General features: G+C 38.7%; 1 protein-coding gene across 5 annotated transcripts in view; it reads left to right on the top strand.

Annotated features, from left to right (window-relative positions):
* VTI1A (vesicle transport through interaction with t-SNAREs 1A) overlaps positions 1 to 25,452 on the top strand; it is a 257,176-nt gene that overhangs the window by 163,870 nt on the left and 67,854 nt on the right. Inside the window, exon 9 of one of the 5 annotated variants that reach the window (XM_040070815.2) lies at positions 12,821 to 13,852. The exons of the other annotated variants lie outside the window; for them this stretch is intronic. Within the exon in view, the coding sequence (XP_039926749.1) occupies positions 12,821 to 12,848 (28 nt within the window). The 3' untranslated portion in view covers positions 12,849 to 13,852. Of the gene's footprint in view, positions 1 to 12,820; positions 13,853 to 25,452 lie in introns of those variants that run through there. 5 annotated transcript variants of the gene reach the window in all.

Genomic DNA, 25,452 nt, shown 5'->3' on the forward strand with positions numbered 1-25,452 from the left:
GTTATGTGACTTGCCAACAGCTGCATGACCACTATGGCTGCAGTAAGAAATGGAATGTGAGTTCTGGTGAAGTTTCTTCACTCTTTCCAGGAAAATTCTGGGAGTTCTGCTTCTTGCATTACTGCTAGTCAGAGTTTGTTCTACTTTTGAGCTACAGGATATTTCAAACCTTGCAGTTATCTTTCAACATTTCACAGAATTGTAGGACAATTTAGGCTGGAAGAACTTCTAGAGGTCATCTGGTCCAACCTCCTGTTCAAAGCAAGTCTCATTAGTGTGGGTTGCTCAAGACTCTTCTCCAGTCACAATTCAAACACATCCAAGGCTGAAGATATCAATGCCTGTCTGAGCAATCTGTTCCGGTAGCAGCTGAAATAAGCAAATTCTCCAGGTATCTCACTGAAAATTCCCATCATCCAACTTGTGTCCATTGCCCCTGGTCTTAAACAGAAATTATTTAAAATGTCACTTTTAGAATTAGCTTTCAGAGTTTGGGCCTGAATTTTTTTAATAGTTCTCATGCAACTTCAGCATGAAACTTCAGCAGTGGTGATGTTGTGGTCATTGGGCTGAGGGGACACTCGGTGTAGGGCAGTTCTTTAAGCAGGGCATGGGGTGCTCTGCCTCCACCCACTGACCTGGGCTGTGGCCATTCAGCAGTGTGTGCACAGGACTCCTTTATTGCTTTCTCTTGCTCACAGAGATGTGCAAAGTTAAGGATGTCTGTTGTGCCTCCTTGCTTGGCTACAAAGCCCACATTTCCATATGTTAAGAACAGCAGCAGGGACAGTCATGTCCCTGTGGACACAAACCCAAACAAAGAGGGAGTGTTAACCACTGCCTTTTTCCCTATTTCCCTACCAAGCTCTGTTTCCATCCCCAAAAGTCCATGACAAAAAACTGATTTTCTTCTGAGCTAAAGCCTGTTTCAGTCATACTTGGCCATGACTGTTGAGTCTCTGCAGTTTTCTGAAGGCAGGTCTTTGTATCACCGATCCAGAGTGGGGTTTAACATACAACTACATTTGCCTTGTTTTCATGCTGATAGAGGAGTTCCTCTTTCCAGGATATTTGGTCTCAAGCCAAAAGAGTCTTGAGTAGGAATTGTTTCAGCAAACTTTTTGTACATGTATTTCTATTTTTACTTCAAGATGTGTTTCTACACTGAAAAATGATTGAAACTGTAAGTCCTCGAGCAAAATGTCTGCTCCATGTTGAATATTTACAGCTGCAGCTGTTTACTTCAGTAATTTAGACCTTGATTCGGGAACATATTTAAGCATATGGTTAACTTAAACCAGTGGAGGAATTCCTTAACTTGAGAGAGACTGAATAAGGGGGGAGGAGTAAGTGGCAGAATGATTCTGGGTCATCTCTTGGGGCAACACAGCTTTTATTGTGCTCCTTGCAAACCATGTCCTTAATATTTCTGTTGTTAACTGGAAACCGTAAAATATGCATGGGGTATTTTAGTGCTTGTTACTGTCAATATAATAACTTCTTTTATCATTTTCCTGACTTTTAAGCATGTAATATAGTTACTTGATTCTTATGTTATTGTACATTTGTGTTTTGTTATGCAGCTAACCTTTATCAATTATGAAGTGTTGAATCTTTTCAGAAGGAAACTGATAAGCTCTGTGGTGCTCTTAATCACAATCCAGTCCTTGGATAAGGAACATACTGCCTGTTATTCCAGATTAAACCTTGGCATTAATTAGTACCTAGTTGTTCCTTGCTTTGTCTCTGACTTTAAAAAGAAACCTTGTTTCTTTGTTGAAGTGATGGACAAAACATCTGGAAAACATAAATGTGTCATCAGCAAAATTCCCAAGGGTGAGCATTCTTCATCATTAGGAGTCCAACCAAAAAACAGGAAATGGAACTCTAGGTCTGAACAGCAAATATTTTAAAGTAGTATGGGACCATGTGGGCTCCCTGTCCTTGGTTTAGGTATGATGTAATCTGATGCATGTAAGATGCATTTCTTATTTTTAATAATCAATGGAAAACCATTTTCTAAACCTTACTCATCTTTCTTAGACAGTGTTATGTGTGTGCTGTTTCCACAATACTTTTGAAAAATCTTGCCCTGCTTTCATTTTGTTATTCTTACTGTTCAGCTCGTGCACCATGGAGGGTGCAGAAGTCTTTTGAGCTGCTATTTAACCACCAGCCATCAGTGTACATGGAGAGTTCCAGGCCACAGGTATTGAATGCCTTACAGAAAGGGACCAATTTCAACATTGCAGGCATGTAGCTGGGATTAGTTTAATGCCACCGTAGCCTTTGCAAACCTTCATCTCTAACAACCTAAGAGATACAGAGTTAAGTTTTCTTCAAACCTGGAAGAAAAAAGGAACATCACGATTGATCTTTACATCTAGTAACTTAAATGCATAGGATAAAATAAGCCAGTGTTTTAATCTCCTAGTGCCCAGGCAGCTTTAGAAGGGGTTGTCCCTCATTTGGTGAGGTAAGAGCATTTATATGGTAGCATTGTTTTATTTTTCAGATTGTTGGAAAGCTTTATCTACATGTTAGGATGCGTACACTATCTCCATTATGATCAGAGTTCTCAGTGTTCTTCAGACCACATTTCTAATTCTCTTTTTCCATTCTTTTTTGAAGCGTACAATGCTCTTTGTTCTGTCCTCTCCATTCCCTCTTTTCTGTCATCTGGAATTGCTATCTTATTTGCTCCCCTTCTGTCTACTCGTGTCCAGCTGAACAGCTGGAAAGGACATTAACACACAGTTGTGTTTCTGCAGGAAAGCAAGATCCCAATGGATAATTATCCTAGCTAGTCCTAGGCTGCATACACCAACAATGTAAAGCATCGTGATAGGTTAAGTATCATGTAACCCTTTGTGGTTGTTTTCTGTACTGGGATATGTTGCCTACCATTAGGCAGCTAGAGCCTAAGAAGGTTCACAGTGTCATGAGAGAAACAAAAGGCATTTCACAGGCAGTGTTGTCATGTCTGAACCACAGCAGCTATCCCACAACGTGCTTCCATGAGAAGCCATGTCTTACATCAGCACAAGCAGTGCAGGGCTTTCCTGCACTAGTTACAAGGAGATTCCAGTAGGATGAGTTCTCTCTGATGTGATATTCAGGAATAGTGAAGGTAGTAAACATGTTTTGAATATGGTGCAATTGTTTATGCAAAGGAGAGAAACTGGTAGCAAAGCCTGGCATTGGTAATTGCTGAAATAGTTGGAGACAACTTTTCAGAAATCAATTATGTCAAACTCTTTAAGGCTAGTAGTTGATTAGGGATCACATTCTTGACACTACACACACTATAACTGAAAGAACAATATAGGTTGAATTTTACACATTTCATTTACTGCAGAGTGTTTAAGCCATAAATTCCTGAATGTAACATTTTCTGAATACAAGATATGTATGATATCTTGCCACTGGGTCACTTCATTTTAATCCATAAAATAGAACCAGCTTGGAACTGATTTCAGAAAGGTTCATCCCTTTGTGTTAAGGCAGGATTGACTGACCCTGTTTTAATCCTGACAGATATTTGTTTGGCCTGTTCTCTACTGATCAGCATTTCCCATCTCTTCAATCAGATATTTCCAAATTTTCCCTAATGTTGAGCTCAAATCCTTTCACCTGGGTAGACAGAGAAGTTTAATGTGTTGGTGCATGTGAGGAAATTTCTGGTGACTTATGCTGTGGAAAGAAATTTCTGCTCAACTTTTCAAGAATTGGAGAACATAAACAAGAGTGTACAGAATTAAATTGCAGTTTCTAGTTTTTATCAAGCCAAGCCTTTTGATAGGATACAGGAATGTAAAAATAGAAGAGTTGGATGTTGTTCAAATAGGCAAATCCTGGAAGCTTAGCCTCTTAGCCTCTCCAAGCAATAGCTTCTTGTGGAGCTTTGCAAACAGAGACACCAAAATAAAATCATTCTCATAAAGTTGCTTATTTGGACTAAAACTACACTGTATACTACACTGACTGAAAGCAACATTTGCAAGTCAAAATTACAAATACCAAGATTTTTGGTGGCACTTCTAAACGCTTAAAGAAAAAGACAGTAATTGTGTCAAGAAAACACAATTTTAACTCATTTCTCCCACCCTTGCCCATAGACACACCTGTATTTCGGACAGAGATAGCGTTTGAGAACAAATGGAGGATTGCAAATTGATTTGCCTCATCTTCTGTCAGGTAAAAAACCTGCTTTGTGCATTCTGAGTATGATTTCCAGTGGCACTTGGCACTTTTCTTGCCACACTTGATTGAAATTGTTGGTTTTTAATAAAAGCAAAGTTAATTTGGCTTTCCAGCACATGATGGCTTTCCAACATCCGTATGTGATTCTGATTGCACACTAAGAAGTTTAAGATAACAATGAAGTCATCAAACCGATTTAAAACTGCTGTGACATCTTTTAGTCTAGTCTTCTTCTAGTCTTTTAGACTGGATCATTTTCAGTCTAGTTCATAGTAGCAGGTCGGACTTCTGGCTGTGCTTAAGAGGCATAAGAGATTAAGTGACCAACAACTAGGAAAAGGAAAACTCAGCTGAGTAAAATTTTTGTTCAAGTCAGTCAGTCACCTTCTACCACAAAACCCAGGACCTGAACCTGCAAGCCAAAGTTGTGTGAGTAGTTTGCTCATCTGTAGCCCTAATGTTGAACAAGGAACTCCTTTAGTTTGAGCAAAGCTTGGTTGGGGTGGGATGGGTGGTGTTTTCTACTTGCTGTTGCTGTTATTATTGTAGTTTTGCAAAGAAGGCCATAAGTTATGACTTTGGGGGATCACTCAGAGTTTGTGGCAGACAAATTAGTGCTGCTGTGGGACAATACCAAATTGAGGATGAATTTATATCCCATGTAATATCTTGTATTGGACCTTTAAAACTGCAGAAGGGGTGTTCACACAACACTAACCTGCTGAGCAGCTCTCCGAAGAATAAAAAAGTCATGAACGAGAAAGTGTAGCCATACAGTGAGGGACTGTTTAGTCTACTTGGTGATAGGAAGGATGAAAATTTCCCAATTCTGACTGGCTCTTTAACTAATATGGAAGATCCAACCCAAGCCATTCTGTGGTTCTCTGACTTAAATCTAATCAAGAAGGCAAAGAAAACTCCATGTGGAAATTGAGAAAAATGAGAAAGACGGAGAAAAACTATTTTGTCATAAATATTAGTATTTATATTTTCCGCAACATTCGTGTAGCTCTAAAATAGTTTGTGCAGGATCTCACTGTGTAGCATTTATTACCTCAAAGCTCTTGTTTAGCTTGGAATTTGCTATGTTAACCAAAGTGTAATGCAGGTTTTTGTAACATCTGTGAATTAGAAAAGTCTTTGTATTTTCTTTTGCTTATTTAGTAGATCTACTGATAGTTTAAGAGTGCAACACTGATTTTTCTTCTTGAAAAAACAATTGCACCTTAAAATTATTTTTGCTCCAACTCCCCACCTTCCTCCTTATAAAAATGCTTGTGCAAGTGAAAAAAAAAAAAAAAAAAACCACCCCACTGTTGTTTCTCTGGCATGCTTATCATGGCCACAAATAATGTGTTTAAATAGGGAATTGTTTGAGAAACATGATTCTAAGTGTGTCTAATCTTGCCTGGATGTTGGGAAGCATATGGTCTACTTTATCCATGCCAAGAAACTTCCTTGCTACTTTCTGTCACCGCTGTATTTTTCAAATGCAGTTTTCGGCGTGAATGGCACACACGTGTTGATTGTGAAGGTAGCATTCTTTCAGTACAGCCTTTAGCTAATTACTCTTACTGGCAGTGGGGCTTTGTAGCTCATTTGTGAACAGCTATTTATGCTAGTACACCAGTACAAAGCAATGTTTCACATTACCCGTTTACCAGACTATTACAGCATTGTGTTTTAATCCACTGTAGGTGGATGGAGAATATGAGCCATCTGTTTTATTTAATGATATAATCAGTAAACAATATATGCACTTTACATATTTGGTCATTAAAGATGCCCATATTGTTGGACCCTGTATATTTACATTGTAAATTGATGTATTCACACATCAGCTTGTTCTGGTGTCAAAGGCTTGCTGTGTTCATAAGCTAGTACAAAGCAAGCTCAGTAACTGCTCAAACCCAGTGCAGGTGGTCGAGCTAGTTGCCACACAGATCAAAAGTCAAACAACTGTGAATCTTCCTTTGAAAAGGCATTTAGAGAGACAAGGCTGGTCTTATCTTCACAAACAAGAAAGAGTTATAGATATACATCATGAAGTTATGAGAACAAAAGGGGGTTTTATAATCACTCTGCGTCAGAAAATCCAGTACTGCAGACATTTGTGAAGACATCTTTGAAATATAAAGAACATCTTATTTTCCTGGACAAAATTTAAAGGACTGAGTCTGAATTATTAAATAGGAGATGGTTCAGTCATTTCAAAACTTTGGAGACAAGAAGTTGCTTTCTCTTACAGTTGATTTAATTTAATTTTATTTTCAACAATGCTTAAGCAGAATGAAACAGACAGGAATCTCAAAAAGCCCTATCTCAGTCAAGGGATAGAGGTGAATGGGTGTATTTGTGCTAGAAACAAAGGAAATTCATTGATATTTTAGTTTCCCCAAAGCATCCCTCATGAGCGCCAAAAAATAAACACCAAAATATATTAAAAATTAATTTACAAGTAAAATCTTGTTTGCTGACACGTTCGTAGGGAGGCAAAAGATCACACAGTCCCATATTAAAACAGTAATGTTCATTTTAGTGCTTTACTTAACAGCTTGTGCTTAAGATGCCCAGAATTTGAAATTGTTATTGGAGGGCTCAGTCTCACTTCCCATTGTGTTTTATGAGGAAATAGAATTGGATTTATCACCACATGAAGGCCTGGCTGGCATTCATGGTAGACAGGGAGGGAAAAGGACTTGTGGAATTCGTATGGCTGAGAGTGAGTTAGCGGATCCACGTGGCTGGAGGAGTCTTGAGCTTCAGACCACAGCTTGGTTTCCGTTCATTTTGATTTCTGTCCTGCGTAATGCAGATGTAATCAGAGGCACTAGGGGTGTACCCACTAACAAAGTCTGCGTGCTGAAATGTGTTCACATTCCATTTACTCCTGGAGACATGAGGAAATAGCTTTCAAAGTCTTTAAATCTATTTCAAAGGCAAGCTAATTATATTATTGGGGGTTTCCTTAATCTTGAGGTATGAATAAAGAAGACTTTTTTATAGGATGTTTTTATATTGGCGTGAATTTTAGAGATAAAGTATTTTCAAGTACATGAGCAAAGAGAAGAAAACATCTTATTTTATGAGCTTGTATATATATTTCAAAATATACAATATTTTCATAGTTAAAATATTTAAAATAATACAAAAGACTCAGCTATATGTCCTTCTTTTATAGTCTTTTCATAGGTATTTCACGTAAGTCGAATATTAGGCATTGGCATGTTTCCATAGGCTTCATGATGTATTGCCTTTTGATTTTGAGATATTGTGTAACTAACTTGTTTCTAATCTTATAAGGGGCTTGGGGTTTTGTTGTTGTTTTTGTTGTTTGTTTGTTTTTGTTTTGGTTTGGTTTGGGTTGGGTTTTTTGCTATCCCAATCCACTAAAAACAATCAGAAGCTTGGCTCCTGATATTTGATTCTTAGCTTTGTTCTGGGTGTATCTTGGGTAGCTGTGAACACATCTGTTTCTGTGCATCTCTAAAATGAAGATAATGTTCCATATCACAGCACAGCATTCCAAGAGCAAATGCTCTTAATTAATCTGTGCATGGTCCTCACATGACCTGATGAGCATTTGTGAATGATAGACTGACTGGTAGCAGTACCCATTCTGATTTGGAGTCATGGCTTAAATCCATGGAGTCATGGATTTAAAAGGGGTGAAAGAGAAGCATGGGAAGAATTTAGACTAGAGGGGTGTGGAGTATCTGATTTCCCATAATATTCCATTAGCAAGTACATTCCTCATCTCCTCAGCTATTGAACATAGCTAAGAGAAAGAGGAGGTATCAATTCTTTGTTGTCCTCTTCAGATGTAAATTTGAGGGCTACAGGTGACAAGCTCATGGGTGACATTTTTGGTTTGTTGCAGACAGAAAAGAGTGTTTGAGTTGGTTCAACAAATAGAATTAACACATCCCCGGAGACATAATGATGAACTATCTGTGTATATATATAATATGGCGAGAGAGAGAGAAGAGCAGTCATGTTAAATTTGATGTGCTAGCCCAGGCAACTTCTTCCATCTCAATCTCTCCTTACTGCTTCTGTCAGAAACGATGTTCCTATAGTTTGCTGTGGACTGTGATGTATTATTTTTGGCTGCTGTCGACCTGCGATCAATCAGGACTTTACAAACAACTTTTAAGTTCTTTAGGGTTCCTCAAAGCTGAAGTAGATCCTAATACATGCAATGTTTAATGACTTACTATCACAGCATTGCTATTTGTTTGTCAGAGGAGGTGTGGAGAGATGTGTAGGCTCAGGGATGAGGGTAGACAGTCATTTCTTCTGCCAAAATTACCTTTGTCACTATCACCTCTCACCTGTGGAGGAAAATAAAGAAACATAGTTTGTTACAGAACATGGATGGATAAAGCCACGGAGATACTCTGGGAATACATAAAAATTCTATCTGGTGTAGTAACTCGATGACCAAAAACATACTAGAGTGCCTTTGAAATGCCAGTATTTTGCTGCACAACTCCTCATTAAAAAGAAAATAAGAACATAGATTTCAATTGCATTTTGTTGAAATATCTACTGAAATGATGGTGGTCTTAGCTGTAAAGTTAGAAGAAAGGTTGTTAGTTTGTGGAGCAGCCACATGTCAAAACCTGGAGTAAAATGAGGTCTGAATATGGTATTTGGTAATGATGCTGTAGAGCATAATTTTCTTTGTAAAATATCTCTTGTGCTGGTGCACTTGGTTGGTCACATTTTCATGGCCATCTTTGAATAGTTGAATAATTAGTAAAGCTCCACGGGCAAGGAGTGAGAGAATCAAGCTCCCACATGCCAGTTTCATCAGATCCTTCCTATTAGAGGAATTTAAGTGATCAGATGAGATGACCATTTATAATTCTTCACGCAAGGGTTGCTCACAAAGAGCTTTTTTCTTAGCAAATTCCCAGAGTCCTCTTTGGAGTAAGTTGAAGTATTCAGAATACTATTATATTCAAATTTGATGTTATGCATGTAACATGTGTAGTATTGTTTTGGAAAAAACTACACAAACATTATTATAAGTGCTCAAGATCCTTAGGAGTCAGCTAAGGAAATAGGAATCTCATCTCAGAGATGCTCACTGTAAATGGACAACACAGTTGGAGCAGGGAATGTTGAATGAATGCAGGCACTTTCTTCAGGCATCGATTTCTGTATGCTTACAATTCTGTTCTTTGAAATCAGTGCTTGGTCTCTGAATCTGGGAGGAGGAGCAGGTGCTCAAGATACCAGAGAAAATCTGTTTTATAAATCCAGAGACTAGCTTACAGTACAGTTTCTATTTTGTCCTCTTGCTCCACTGACCCAATTAAATACAGGTTTAATAGGAAAATATTATTATGAGCTGGATAGTAGAAATTGGTTGGGAGAGCTCTTAAACTTAGCCCTAAACTATTGAGTTCTGATACTGACTTCAGTTTGAGACCCACTGTACCCTGCTTTCTTTGATCCAAACCCTGAGAATATGTATCATCATTTAAAGAAATTCCTCCTCACTGCTCTGTGAGGAGGAAGCCAAGAAGTGGCCCCAGAGAATGCCTTCCCACATGGAAAGACACCACCCCCTGATTTGATGGCTTCCATGCTAATGCATCTTTCAAGGGGGCCTCTTTGTCCCACATTGTTACTTATTTGGCTCTTCTTTTCTTTCAGTCTTAATTGTCATTAGCATGGGGTTTGGGTTTTTTTTTTTTCATAAAGTCATCTGGGGAATACTAGTTTATTGCATATTGTTGTGTTTGTCTAAAGACAATTGCACAAGCTTGAAACCTAATCCTTATAATCTTTCCTACTGGGGAGGGCTTGAGATAAATACTGTTGTATGCTTGGTGGGAGTGGGTCTCAACTTTTTGATCATCCATGTCTAAATGTTGAGTAATACTTAAGGGAAAATGTTCTAAAACATTCCTTAGATGATTATTAGATTATATTTTATGTTTGATAAAAACTGGAAAATTGTATAAATATTTGCTTAACATCCCACCCCTTAAGCAATCTATTTCTTTTCTGGCCTTCAACCCTCTTGCTCAGTGAAATGAGACCAGTCACTTTCTGTTTATAATCAGTTTCACTTTGCAGTTTTCGTGTGTGTGTAGTGCAATTCCTCACTGCAGAAGCATATTTAAATAATAAGTGGAGAATAAGGAAGAAGGAAGGGAAAATTATTTTAAAAATATGTTCTAGTGTCTTCCCATATTTTAAAAGTAAACAAGTGCTATAATTATGCTACATGCATCTGGTGTGCTAATAACTAGTGTTACGAGAAATTTAAAAAATTATTTATTCCTGCTTTTCTATAAATTGTCATGTAGTAAGTTGATACATATTATGTTCCAGTGGCTACTCTTGAAATCAGCCTTTGGCAAAAGCAAACACATGATACCTTGTTCTTACACTTTTGCATCTTCAATACTAGGTGGTGGTTCAAGTTTTCTGGAAAGAGACAACTTTTTCACATAGACAGTAGTCAATACTCACATAGGTCAACTGTTTGGCTGTTTTCTCTCATCTGAATTTTTCATTTTGAGTCAATACAAAGAATCGGTCTCAATGTCACGGACATCAAAATGAATTCTAGGTCATGTTTAGAGCTTGACTAGATGGGAGGAGGGGTTGGGGGTAACATTGTATTAGGGGAAACAACATCAGGGTCAGTAAATTAATTTACAAGATTTCAGACACATCTCTGCATCAACCAGGATTGAAGCATTTCTATTTAAGTGCAAAATGGCTGATTTAGATGCAAGAAGGCCTGGAGTTTCTCTTGAGTCTTCTTTCTCTTCTGCCATATTTTTGCAATTAAATACTGGATGAAAAATATTTTTCCTTTCCTTTTGTTTTTTGTTTCATTTTGAATGTGCTACTTTTTCCTTAATGTGTAGCAGCTGATTTTTCCTCTGCTGGCTCACTGGGGCACAGAGACAAACCTCCTTTCAAGGAACAGAGTTCCAACATTGTTGTTGATTATTTTATTGGGAAACCATTTCCGTGGTAAGGCAAGCTCTCCAGCTCCTTGATGGAGGGAAAAAACCATGAGATGCAAGTGTTTTAGTCAAATGTACATCCCCTTTCTCTGTAAAATGGCACTCATAAAGAAAGTAGACATGGAGGCATGTGCGTCTTCAGCATTCTCACGAAGACCTGAATTTCAAGAGCAGACAACCTCTGACAGACACTCCTTTGGGAACACAAGTGACCTACTTCAGAGTGTGACCCATTCGTGGTACTTTCCACACAGTTGCAGACTTTGAGTTGAGACAGGCTGCTCCTGGTAGGAGAAAGAGCAAGTTTGCTTTCCAAGATCTCTTTGTCCTTCTTTTGTCTGGCTTACCCTATCTTATTTACCCAAAGTTTGAATTGCGTTTCTTGCAGGAGTCTTGGGCTCCCTCTCCATCCATCCCCTCAGTGGTTTTCACAGCCTGTCATTTGGGGATGGCTTTGACGTCTTTTGACAAACATATTCACTTAGAATCACAATGCGGTTGCTCCAAAAAAAGGCAGCATTTCTTTTTTCCTTCCTCTTTATGAACTACAAGATTATGTGTAAAAGCTTGGTGTGAGCTCACAATAGCACTTTGTCCTCTTTCACATCATTTGCCAAATAACTACTGTTGTGGCAACAGCTGTAACCAAGCATGGTGTCAGCTCTTTTTGCCATAGCTTGACTGGATGTCAATAATTTTAATATAATGTGAAGCACACTCCCAGGCTGTGCAATGAGGCATCTGATTATTAAATTCCTTGAAATGTCATCCGGGGATTTTTTTCTGGGGTGGGTGGGGGTTTTGTTGGTTTTTTTTTGCATCAGTTCGGGTCTCAGAACTGGACAGTGTTGTGATTAAAAGCAAAAGGACTGAAAACTCTCTCATTATAGTAAACATTTCCAAGAAAGCGCTAACCCTGAAGCAGACAGCTCTGCTCTGCTTACAGAGACAGCAACAGCAAAGGCTCTGTGAAGGCTGTAAGGGGTGGAGGTTATAATTGTGTCTCCCAGTTGTTTGCTGCTCTTTACTGCAGCACTTTCTCCAGTGACAGTAAATGCTATTTATTTTTAGTCTTCTTTTTCTGAACTATTTATAAAAAGTGAAAGGTAGGAGCTGGTGAAGCAGTTGTTTTTAGTGCATTGCTTGCATTGTGCTCCAAAGAACGATATTCAGTGTTCTTATTAATGATTGAAACATTAGCATTTAATTGTGTAAAGCAATTAAAAAGCACAACATTACTACTTCTTGAGCTGAGTCCATTAATACAGCAAGCAAGAAATATATTGAAGAAGTTGAACAAGGTCATAAATGTTCTGTGTGCAAAGAGCACCTAATGCTTTTTTTTTCAAGCCTCTAAGAAGTAGTTTTTAAAAAAAAACCAAACAAAACCTTGTGAGATGAATAGATAAAAGGCTTTCTTGGTTTAGTTATGTCAGTTTGGCTTTTTCCTGTAATTGCTGGGGTTGTTTTGTTCCTAAAGAGGAACGGATGCCAAGCTGAAGAGGTAATTTCTGAGCAGTATTTCAAGATATTGTGAAAGTTCTCAACTTTTCTGTAATAAGAAAAATAACATTTCTCTAATGATGTCTGTTTATTGCATATTGTTCTTCTGTGTGCAGTTCAGTGCAGCTGGCAGCAAGTACTTGAGAGAGACCCAGGGCTGAGGAAACGGCGCAGGGGAACCTGAGCAGCCCCAAGTAACTCGGGCTGCGTGCGCTGGCTCCTCCGGGTGCTGTCAAGCCGCCCTCACCTTACGTCACCGTGGATGAAATCGAAAGAGATCATTTGCGTTTGATCCCAGGTGTCTTTACATTTGAATCCAAACAGGAAAAAGCTCCTGGCAGCACGAAGCTGGGTTGGAGGTGTTGATACTCTAAACATGTCCGGATGTCACTCTCCTTGCGTCAGATGGGCTGGCCATGGGGCTTACTTTCCTTTGGTAATCTTGGGAGTTACTTGCACAATGAAAGGTTCAGGTTTTTCTGACCTGTAAAGAGTTATAGCAGTACTTGTAAAGTATCACTGCGTGCTCAAAGGTAAAGAAATCTTTTACTGTGGAGGAGCTCAAACCAAAACCCTGAGTGTGGATGTTTTAACGCCTTGGAATCTGTATCTGCATCTGAGTTCTGCAGGTTACGTGTGCCAATAGTGCATTAAACCAGTGTATGACATAGAAATTGCCCTAAAACTTAACTGTGTTCCAGGTGTAGTAACAGCTACTTTCTACTGGCTCTGCTAGACAGCTTCCAAGGGAAAATTTTACTTAATTTAATATCGAGCCAAATCAACTGTACATCTTCAACTCTCTACTTAACTGATTGAACATGGGCAGAGCAGAAGCAGCATAAGCAGAAACAATGTGTTTCCCAAATCGACTTCTCTGACCCTTAGCTTGGGAAAAATACCAGCCTGAAGAAGGAGGAGCAAGTTCTGTCTCTAAAAACACACTCGTTTTGCCTTCTCTAGTCATGGCATTTTAAAAGGGTACAGTTGTTTTCAGTCCAAGAGCAAGTCAACTCTTCACGCATAGTTGACACTTCCATTTAGGCTGACAAGGGTAAATTTTAGGACAAACCACAGGAAATGGCTTGGAGAGGTGAAGGATATTAAGAAAATATTATACTGCTGCCTTAGAAGTAAAATGAAACACTTTAAGCTCTATTTTCCCATACAATGTTTAAAGCCATTGTTTTGATAATTTTTTTGCAAAAAAAATATTGCAACTATTGAAAACAAATGTGCTTCAAAATATAGAGTTGTTTTTATAATTTCAGACCAAGACAAGTCACAGGAAAATCCTCTTCTCATGGAGGGTAGCCTGAGGTTTTCTGAAAAGTTGTTTCTTTTCTCCTTCTTCCAACCCCTCACCCCTGGTTTCATATTAATTATGCCCCTTTAAAGTGTTGCTTTCTGTGTGAGCTTTAAGAGTGACAATTGTTTGACTTTTTGCTTGTGGAAGAATCTGCTTTAGCAGACGCAGCAATAGAAACAGAAATAGCACTTTCAAGGCTGAGGGACTGTATTCACTTTGGTATGTAGAGAATGGCAACAAGCAGTCATTAGGATTGAGAATTCTGCTCTTTCTCTGTCTCTCTGCCCCTCTTGTAAGATGAGCAAGGGCTGACCTGAACTTTTGTTTGTTTGTTCTGCTGTGGGGTTAAAGATTCATGCTTTCCACCCCTCCACCAGCCCCGCCACGTTTATTCTGCTTTTGTAAGGGAAGAAGAAATTCAACTTCTGTGAAGGCTAAAGATCCTTTCCTTCTATAAGAAACGGATGAATAAGACCTAAGATTTGTTTTTTCCCAGCTTTTTACCTGTAAAGAAATAAAGTATTTTTAGGGTAAGGGATGAATGTGGAAAGCAATGATTGAACAAATAACTGCTTTAAGGCCAGTGCTAGAAACACTTGCCAGTATAGTAATGTCAGTTGGAGGTGTGATTTTTGGCTGTATGTGTGTATTGGCAAAAACCCTAGTGTAGACATGGTTGTACCAGGAAAAAAAAAAGCTTTGGCCAGTATATTCTATTTTGCTTGGGGAGGGTATAGCCTCTAACAATAAAAGCTTTTTTTTCCAGCTGGCAAGTTGCAACTCCAGTAGAAACTCATGCCAGAATAGTTATACTGTTGTAGTGGCAAATCTTTTTCATAGACTGGCCTTCTGAATCTGCTGTCCTAACATTAGCAACTGTGCTCCTGTTATTGCTAATTTTAACAGCAGTAACATCTGAAGGTGATTTGAGTGCCTTAGACTTTGTGGCATGGTAATGATGTTGAATTTACAGATCTGCATTTCATTTAAACCCCATGCCTAGGAGAATTGCAAACAGAGTTGCACTGGACTCCAGCTTTTGCACAGAAGACTTTTCTTTATGGTTCTCAAGCATTACTCAAGTAAAAAGGCCCATGTGCTTTGCAGAGATCTTAAAGCAACTCTTTATAGTGAAGTATTCTTCTAGGTGTAACACAGTGTTTAGAGCTAGGTTTTGCAGGTTTCTGTGGTGATCTTTTTCTTGAATATATTTGGATTATGGAGGAGATGCAGTCATGACCTTGTGAGATTACACAGACTTATGTGTGATGCCACAGGTCTTTCATGTGAGCTTTCCTTCTACTCACACATTAGAATGAGACAGAAGTCATTTTTCCTGATTCTGTAGCACACTGCTTCAGCCATCTTCAATACATGCAATCAGAAGGGTTAAATACTCCAGGGAGACACTCTAAATATTTAAATATTCCAGGCCCCAGTTTCATGTCACAAGAACATTTCAGCTATTTTGTGATCTCTCCAGAGTGCTCTAACACTAGGAGAAAAAAACAATTTTGTCCTCAATACTTTTAGGGAGGTGACCCCTGGAGCTGTGCAGTCTGCCCCCAGTGATCAGTATCTGCTTATCTTCCGTTGGTATCTCATGACAAATGACTTTTATAAGTGAATGCCAACACTGGAACCTTGATTGCTCAGGCTTTTTTTAGCCTAATACTGCATCATTATGATATGGTACAAGCCAGTGTTCTGGTCGTTTGGGTTTGGTTTTTTTTATTTTTACTTTAAATTACCTCTGACTTCTATGGGTGTAAAATTTGGCTGGAGCTGGATGCTTTTGGACATCTTGGTTTTGTTGGGTTTTTTATGTCCGGTGTAGGACTCAGTAATATGTGCTGGTATAACATCTCATTGGAGCAGCACAATGATTTATTGTGCTAATTACTGACATCATGAAACCATGGACAGTGATCTTGATCTTGGGGGCAAAGAAATAAACCCTAAACACGAACTTAGGACCTGTTCAAAACGATAGCTTTTGTAAAGCTGGTAGGGTAAGAAAACTAAGCATGTCAAGTTTGAGAGTGTTTACCTTTATAAGGATGTGCTCTTCCTAGTTATTTTTTCAAAAAGAACAACAGAAAAAGAAATACTGGGGAAGCTTGGTGTTTGCTAATAGGCACAGATATCTGCAGCTGTACTTTCAGTATTCCTGTTCTTTCAACCTCACAGCTTATCTTTTTCTAGACTTTAGAAGCATGAAATAAGTTAAAATCAATAGGGTTTTAGAATATTTGGACTTTGTGGCATTTTTTTCTTTGCTGCTCTGTGACTTGGACAACAAACATTGTGAACTGAGTAGCCTCAGTTTGTTAATCTCTCCCTTGGGTGCATCCTTTCTTAGTTCAGCAAAAACACAAACAAAAAAATCTGCTGCATGTGGTCAGTGCTCAGTTTGCTTGGGCTCATGTGTCATGTTGAAACCAGAATATTTTCTCTCCAAGACAAGCACAGTCCCTTATTCTTGGTAGGAATTCTCAGTTTTCATTCTGGATTTTAGCTGTTAACCCTTTGTCATTCCAGCTTTAAAAAATCAACTGAAAAAAAAGAAGTTGTGTATATATAAGGGAAATATGTGTATTTAACATTTTGCTTGTTCAAATAGCTGAACTGCATTTCTTAAGATACAAAACCACCACAAACAAACCCCTCAAGCAGGCAGATTACCTAGACAAGACCAAAATGGAGAAATTTCCTTCTCAAAAGTGCAGCTTTCAAGAAACTTTGGGAATGAACTATAAACAAGAGGTTAAAATAGGAACACACTTATATCTGATTCTTCAGTGTCTGCATCCCAGTGCCTTAGGTACTTTGGCTGAAAGCAAAAACGTAAAAACTGACCAAATTCTCGCATTTGCATCTTCATTCAGAGTTCAAGTGGGTTGCTTACAACTCTCTGCCTGCAAATGACAAGGTAAGATCCAGTGTGGAGTGGGGATATGAGAGAGTTCCTCCAGTCCTCTTGCTGTAACACAAACTCTCTCAGTGTAGCTGTACCCCCAGAAATCTAAAGGGGAATTAAAAATAAAGCTTATTACAAATATGTATTCTTAGGACTCCCACATGATGAAATTGTTTTATGGCAAATTTTACCTTGTGGTGTGTCCGTTACCAAGTGAGCAACAAGAAAGAGCTGGGCAAAACTGTGATTTCTGGAGGAATGTTTAATTGAAAGCTTTTCCCTTAAAAATATCATCTTTCCAGAAATGCAGATAGATGTGCATGAGAATCCTATAGGGATATTGGTATTTGGCCTCTAGGATTTTAACAGTCCTGTTCCCAAGGTTAAGATACACAGAGAGCCAAATTTTATTTGAAACTATTATACAAGGCAGATATGGAAGCTCATGGAGTATTACATTGCAAATCGCATGTTAAAGAGAGACACATGGCTCTTGAGCTATAAAATGGGAAAGGAATGATATATAAAAGATACCTTTAACCACTTGTTTAACTCATTAATCTGCAGTTCAGAAAACATTATTTGCAGAAAAAAAATAGCTATTATGGGATAGTTTCTGAAAAGAAAACAAATATTTCAGACACTTTCACTGCGAACATAACTTTGTAACAATAGCAAAACAAATACTGATGGTGAATAACATTTCAATGAGTGAATGTGTTGAACAGCTGCCACTTTCCACCCTTGAGACTTCTGCGTATCTATGTTGGATGAAGTGATTCCTGTTGCAGATTTGTAATAATACACTTTGTGTTGCAGTGGGGTTAAAGGCAAGTGCTGAATTGTGATACTGCACCTTAATGTAGATTTCATTAAATCAAGGGAGAATTCTGCTATTAGCGTGACAGAGCTGCTGCTTATCAGCAACAAGAAAAGGTCTGACTATGCCCCATGGCAAAACTCCTGACCCTGTGCAATGCCATCACCACAAGGTGCTGTTCTCTACCACCTAAACACTCCCACCTGTGGGGACTTCTACCAAGTGCTCACTGGGAAATACGCTGTCCTTTGTCTCTCCATGTCCCTGTGACAGTGTTGTCCTTACCTGTACCTTCTGAAACTACACAAGATGTTCTCAGATATTCACAGTCCTTCTGAGACTGTTGTCTCCTACCAGGTTTTTGTAAAGAAGAAGGTGATGCACCTTTGAAATTAGCACTCAGAAGTTTATCAGGAGAATGATGTGACTGAGATGTCACCAACTGTGTCAGCTTGTGGTCTGGATATTTCGTATGAGTGGGTTAAGTTCTGATAGCTAAAGAAGCAAGCAAGCAGCTGAACCTTGTAGATAGTCATTTCCAAAATCATATCTGAGGATATGATATTTTGGAGAATACAGACATTCATCCAGACCGTGAGTTACAGCCTGGGACCAGTTAAATGAGGGGATGTCACAGCCTTCAAGGTAACTGTAACCATGGCTTGGGCCCCTTCCTTTTGTATTTAGGTCAACCCCAATGTGAGACACCCCTGGGCATTACTGTCAGGCTGTGGGCCAGGACCCAGTCTCCCAGCTCAGCAGGAATTCTGCCTGCATGAAGTCCTTCTGTTCATGGCAGTCTGGCTCCCTGGTGCTTGGGCTCTTGGTGTGTGTGTACATACTCACACTCTGGATGAGTGATTATTACCTGAAAGACCCAGGAGCAACTTGTTGGCTGCCAAATGGGAGGGCTGGTGGTTGTTCCAGCTGCAACAATCTTTGTTCTGCGGGATGGTACCACAGCAGACCCCAAAGCTGCTGAGGGGTTGCGTGGGCTTCTTACCCTTCTAGGTACAGTGGCATAAGAGCTGCCTCTCGGGTCTGAAACTTGCCTCTTTGTTAAAAATAAAATCTGCTTAAGTGTCACCCTCTTTGAAAGAATTCTTCAGAGTTCAAAGTAAATTATCTCAAGGATGATGATAATCATTGGCCTTTAATTGAACTGCGGGGCTTCAAATGTAGAAACCAGTTCATGGTTAATCATTTAAGTTCATCAGAAATAAGATTCAAGTCGGGGCAATTAGACAATTGCTTCATTACTCGAACTGTCTAATGATGTTTCACTGATCTTTCACAAATGATAATACAGTAGATGAACTGTGCAGTTTAAATTATTCCAGTTTTAGATAGTTGAACAGTGACTTACCAAAACTGTTAATGGAAGTTATTCAAGATGTGCTGTCTAAATCCTTTCCAATTAGTGTTGAGGTCTTTTAGGGCCAGTCTCAGCTTTTTATTAATATGTTCAGTTTATTAATGTATTTTTTTATATATGCATAGTGTGACTGGTACATCTCAAGATGTTGCATAATTATTATCCTTTTAATTTGTTTTACTTGGGTTTTACTCCTTAGTCTTGCATAAAATTCAGAAATATTTCATAGCTTAATAACTTAATAACTCATTAGAAAACTGTGACATGTACTGAAGGTTACCTCAAAGGCTATCCATATTTAACAGTAAACTTGAGATAATTCATTGACAGTATGACTGTCATTGACCACTTTAAATATTTCAGGTTGTGTTTTGACCTTTTGCCTTACATTTAAACCATATGAAGAAACTGAAACAGATTGTGTACAAAATTGGGATCTTTTCCAGATGGTTACAGCATTAGTGAACAGCAAAAATTACTAGCTTGCCTGATAATAGTACTACATATATACAGTTTATTAAATATACACTTTTATAATTTTTTTTGTACTTGACTGCATTTTAAATATGAGTCTTCCCCTTCCTTATTAAAAAATCCCTAATAAAAAGATCTTTTGCTTCCAGTTTTGGAGCAATGTCTGTGACCAACAAATTATTGCCTAAATATGATATGAGATATAAATCAGGTTTTTGAAAACCAGGACTAATTCAAAATGATAATGATGATTTTCAGGTCTTTCATGCTTTTATTTTGCCATGTATAAAAAAGGTCTTGTTTTGGATCCTTAAAGTGATGTGCTCTTGGGAAGCTCTTTGCTGGGATCTAGTGTACAGAAGCAAGAGCTGAGGAGAAATTGCATCCTAGTCACAAAAATCTTTTAAATCAGAACTTTTAGAGTGGTCTGTTCCATTTTGATTGGGTTTTCTTGAAGGATCTCACATGCCTGGGTGGGTCAACTTTCCTGTGAAAATACAGCATGACTTCAGTCTCTGACTTTTCACACTTTTGTCAGATCATCTACTGCTGTCTTGTAGAGAATGCTACTGCCCTCATGGGAGAATGAAACTGTTGGTGGATACACAAAGTTTCTCTAGCTTGGCCATGTGATAGATTGTTTCCCATTCTCTTCTCCTTGAAATCCATGAAAAATTTCATTTCACTGGGTTCAGATGCAGTTCTGGAGACAGAATAAGCATGTTTTAATTAGTTTATGTCATAAAATGTAAGCTGTCAAACTGCATTTACAAGGATTCCGCGGATTCCTGCTACCATCCTGTTTTGATTTAACTTGGTAATTGTATTTATGTGAAAATGCACAGTGATAAGCTACCCATACAAAAGGCTAATGATGAGGAGGGATGGATGGAAGATGGGAAAGTATTTCATTCTCTGGCAAGGCTTCTGTGTTGTTGACCTTTGCAGACTATCAGCCTTGAATCTCTCTGTTACAAACTCTTCCTTCCTTTTGGTGTAACTTGATGTCTCAAAGGATCATTAGGTTGAATGGTGACTCCAGAACAGTTTCTGATGTGCTTCTCATGCAGCACAACTATCCTTCACGCAAGACTGGAGGTAACTTTAAAGGATGTGGCTTTGTTTTCAGCTGTATGATACCTGAAAAGAAAACTAGCCTGTTACTGCAATATTTTAATGCAGGGAAGGTCGCTTGATCCAAGTTCCGTAGCTGCTCCTATAGAACTGCTGACCTGGTGACCCCCAGCTACATAATCCACAGTGTTTCGGAGCTGACAGTTTAATGATAGATGTTTATTGTCCATGACATGTTTTGATAGCGGGCAGTGATCTCTAGGTCCTAAATGTTGCAACTTTTCTAAGTAGTTTGTTATTTTTGAGAGTTCCCCAAAATGGTTGCGTGTATATCTAGCCACATATGTGTGAATGTATTCTTTGTCACAGCTCTCTTTTCTCGCTGAAGGTTTTTACCTTGCATGAAGATACTTGGAATCTTCCTTTGCCTTTGAAGTCAATTAACTAATTTTGTTCCCAGGTGGACCGTGCATCTCCCTGGTGCCTCCCATTCCAGGATCTGCAGTCCCTCCTTGCAATGCTGAACACTGGCCAGGAAGGCCTTCACACCCTTTCCCATGCAATGTCAGAAGCCTTTGGGGAATGTTACTGCCCTGGAAAGGGAACTGAAGAACCACTTCAGGTCTTATAACTCGTGATAGCTGAAAAGCTTAAGAATTCCCCTGAGTATAGGTTTCCAGGGCCATTGTTTCTCCAGTGAAGCCTCGAGCGTGACAGGTACTCAGCATCATGTGCAGTGACATTGGGGTCTGCTCATGTTATGTTATGGCAAGTTCTTACAGTAGTGAAATTTGAGACATCTCAATGGGAAACTTTGAGGCCCCTTAATTGTGCAGTACCTGGTTGTCAAAGGCCTTTGTGGACCCGTTTAACATGTTTAGCATTAAGTGGTTTTTCTCTTACCACCTGTAGTTTGGTTCACATTCCTCTCACCTTTTCTTTCTTGGCTATGCTAGTGCCAAGCTGTTTCCAGAACTGATCTGCTCTCAAAGGCTTTTTCTGTTAGGTTTTATTCTAAAGAAGTACAAGAAAGGTCTCTATTTTTTGCAAATTAAAAGCATATCCTGCATTTGTCCTTCAAATGAAATTTGGATTCCTTTTAGGCAACAAATAATAAGTAATGAATTAGAAGCTAGAGGTACAGTGCTTCTAATTTCTGCAAGACTAAAGATCTTGTTAAATGAAGAATTTCAACTAATAAAACTTTATTTAGAGAAAGATAAGGGGAAGCACCCCATTTTTTATGTAATGCAGCCATAACATAGCCCAAAGCTGTCCTTAAAAACTAGAGCAAAACTGGCTCTCAACTTTCCCTGACTGCTGAAGCAGTCCAAGATTTCTGGCTGGCTGTGAAGCTTTTCATCTATTTTTGCTATAACTTGGAATTATTTTCTAACCATTTCCTAAGTAAGCACAGTTTAATCGGTTAGCAGACTGATTTAGAGGCTGAATTCTAGTATTCTTGCCCTATGAATGGTTCCATTGGCTTAATTGACTCCTTGGGAAGTAAGGAAGTATTCAGAGTAAAAGTGATGGACCTTGGGTTGAGTTGTTTGTATGTAGGAGCCAGCTGAAATACAACTTCTTGTACATATGAAAACAATGGTGCTGTTCATAGTTGCATCCTCAAGAGATACAGTCACTAATATAATGACAATTAAAAAGTTTTATTGATGCGCATATTTCTTAGCCATTGCACATCATGAAATACTCTTAAGAAACCAGAGGATTCTTTGTTTAACAGCTAGTCCACTAACACTCTAAGAAGTCTTTAATGAAATTTATGTAATTCATGGTTGGAAAAAATTTGATTTCCCAAAATGAAATGACAAGTGCATGAAGTGAGGATGCAATTTAAATTGCCCTGCCAATTTTATAAATAGGCAAGCCTAGGTGCAATGAACTTCTCAACTCCTCAGGAGTTGTGCTGTGTGTCGATCCACATCAGGTTCTCTAAAGAGTAATTCAGGCAAATTTTGATGCATCCCAGATAGGAGGTAGAAACACTTTTCACATGCAAGGTAACTGCTCTGATATTCTATTTGTTTGATGAAGAAAGTGTGCATTTCTGTTGTCATGACAGAAAAAACAATGAAAACAAATTCTTAAAAGCATTTAGAAGAAAGTTCTCGAAAGATGCCATGTTAATTACTTTTTTTTTTCAGTTTAATGGTAGCTAAATATGGTGTTTACACAGGGTTAAATTAATCAACAGTTTCCTAATTAAAACAAATACCTTCTCCCAGAGATTTAAAATGTGGAATTTTTTTTGTTATTATTGAACAGACAAAATGCTTTTGTCAGATAAGGCAAGAAATGGATTGTTGAACCCAGGAACCTCCTGCATACAATTCCTGAATACATTAGCATTGACTATTTTGCCTTCCAGACAATAAATTACAAAAAAGCTCTTTAAAGTGGGGAGGGTAGGAAAAGGATGGTGGAAGCCAGTGAGGTGGTGGTTAGCACATTTGCTTGTAGTGTTTGCAGCCTTGCTCCAGACCTGCTGTGATTTGTGAATAGAGTTGTCTGTTCCCACCTGAGTTTCTGTTCAGGAAAGCCCAGCAAAATGGCTTTGCTCTGGTCGTGGACTTAGAAACTCAATCTGGATATTACAGCAGAGCTGGGGGAGGAAGCTTTTCTTTGCTGGCCTACAGTTTCAGGAGGTTTAAAACTCTCCAGATTCTCAATTTACATTTTTGAAATTATGACATGAACTTTGTTGGGTTGACTTTGATATGGACTGTATGCCAGTGTCATGAAAATGCATCCTTGAGAAATACACAGCCCTTCTGATCCTTCTGGTCTCCCAGTCATGCTTTTACATTTCCACTTGGAAAGCTAACTTGCACCCCTCCAGGAGATCTGCTACCGCTATTAATGATCTCTGCAGCTTCGGTAAAGAGCAGATAAAATTGATCTGTCCCATTGTTACTGCGAACGGAGCTTAAATATCAGATCAGTAGTATTAACCTGGTTTAAATGTGGTGACGTTATCCTGAATAGGTTTCATGTGGAAAATGGGCAATTGGTACATTTCCATGTGCAAAACCCAGAGTCTGCTTTGAATGTTTATCTAAAGTTTGTCTGTAAACTGTGAAACTCCATTTCAAACACATAATTTCCTTTTAGTCCACTTGCCCATCAGCTGTTAAATGTCAAACAAACATTAGGAGCTTCAGCAATGGGTCCATTTTATGAGTGCATAGTAAACTTTTTCATCCTAGTAAAGTTTATTTAGGTATCATAAGCTGATAACATTCTAATGCATGAAGAAAGCATGTTTTCTTTCTTCTGAATCAGACAGTGTTCGCCTGATAACTATCCTGAGGTAAAATATAATGAAGTTTGCTTTAGTTTTACAAACACTAGCATCGTGTCATATGCTGGCAAAGTTTCTAAGATAACTGGGTGTATACATTACTTTGATATTAAAAGAGAACAGGGAGGTTATAAGAAGGTATTTAATGAAACATGAGAAAAATAGTGCTTCTGGATGATGATACTGGGGGAAGTGTTCTCTGTTAAAAAGAAATAAGAAATTTGAGAAGGGAAATCCACAGAAGTCAGCAGGGCACTGAAGCTTTTTCTCACAACTCTATTCAAATTTAGTGAAAGTGAGTATTCTTTCTGCAAGGCTTTGAATCATTCTCTAACTTTCCATTGCAGAAATCCTTTCTGTCACCCTAGGTAAAAAATCCAATCCATCCCCACCCCAGTTACTGAATCCTATAGGATTTTTCCATAGGAATAATTAAAAACATTCATCCTTTAGCTTTCTGCCATAAATCCTAAAGAGCTGTGGGAGAAAAGTAGGCTTTAGAGAAGTGGGAAAAAATATCTGTTCTTGGTGAATGCAGCTTGCCCAATGTCCCATGTACGTCCTGAGTGAGGAATTTCAGATGAGTGTTTGCCTCATCCGAGCTCTGTGAGCTCTGTCCACGGGATGATGCTGTCACTGAGAGTGGAAATGTCTTGCATTTCTGAGCAGCCTGGAATGGGGCCATGCCCCGACGTGTTCTGTCTGGTGTTTACACGGGCTCTGTTTGCATAACTGAAGGAATGGAGTCTGTGTAAACAATTCCTATCGATTATGACAGCCCATGCCAGCTCAGCAGTATTACATTTAGTCCTTAAATATTTCAGGCTGGTATCTATTTGTTTTCCCACCGTACTGGAGTGTTTATTAATAAGATTTAATGTGTAAATACTCTTCTCTAGTGCTCAGTGCTAAAGATGCTTTCCTTTTAGTGGGATTTTTGTTTGGTTCTAGTAGTATTAGCTTAAGAGCCATTGATGGCACAACCTGGTGCTAATTCAAGCATCGCTGCTGCCTGAATCATTTTAAAAAATTAATTAATTCAGTGTCTCAATGGAGGGTGATGACACAAATATTGTAGCAGGCCTGTAAAGGGATGGCCATTGTCAAAACCACGGTGACTTTGACATGCAGATACAGATACAAAGAGAGGATCTGCAATCACTTCCGACTGGCTGGTTGTCAAGCTGATTGTTCCTCTGGCTTAGTCAACAGCCTGTTTCTTAAACTGTGTCACACCCACCCCTGTATAGGTTCAAGAATGCTATCTCTCCATTCCAGCAGCTGTTTTGGTATTGTCATTTCATTGAAGAACACTTTAGGTGATGTATCACATGCTTGCCCGAGGAGTTTTTCCTACTAGTTTCTCTCACTCGCAGGGAGCCTTTGGTCAATCTATTGCCATGTTTTGTTTGAGAAGGTGTTGAAACTCATTGTAGTTGGCATCAGCCCCAGTC

Source organism: Hirundo rustica, chromosome 8 (genome assembly GCF_015227805.2).
Source record: "Hirundo rustica isolate bHirRus1 chromosome 8, bHirRus1.pri.v3, whole genome shotgun sequence".
NCBI classification, from domain to species: domain Eukaryota; kingdom Metazoa; phylum Chordata; class Aves; order Passeriformes; family Hirundinidae; genus Hirundo; species Hirundo rustica.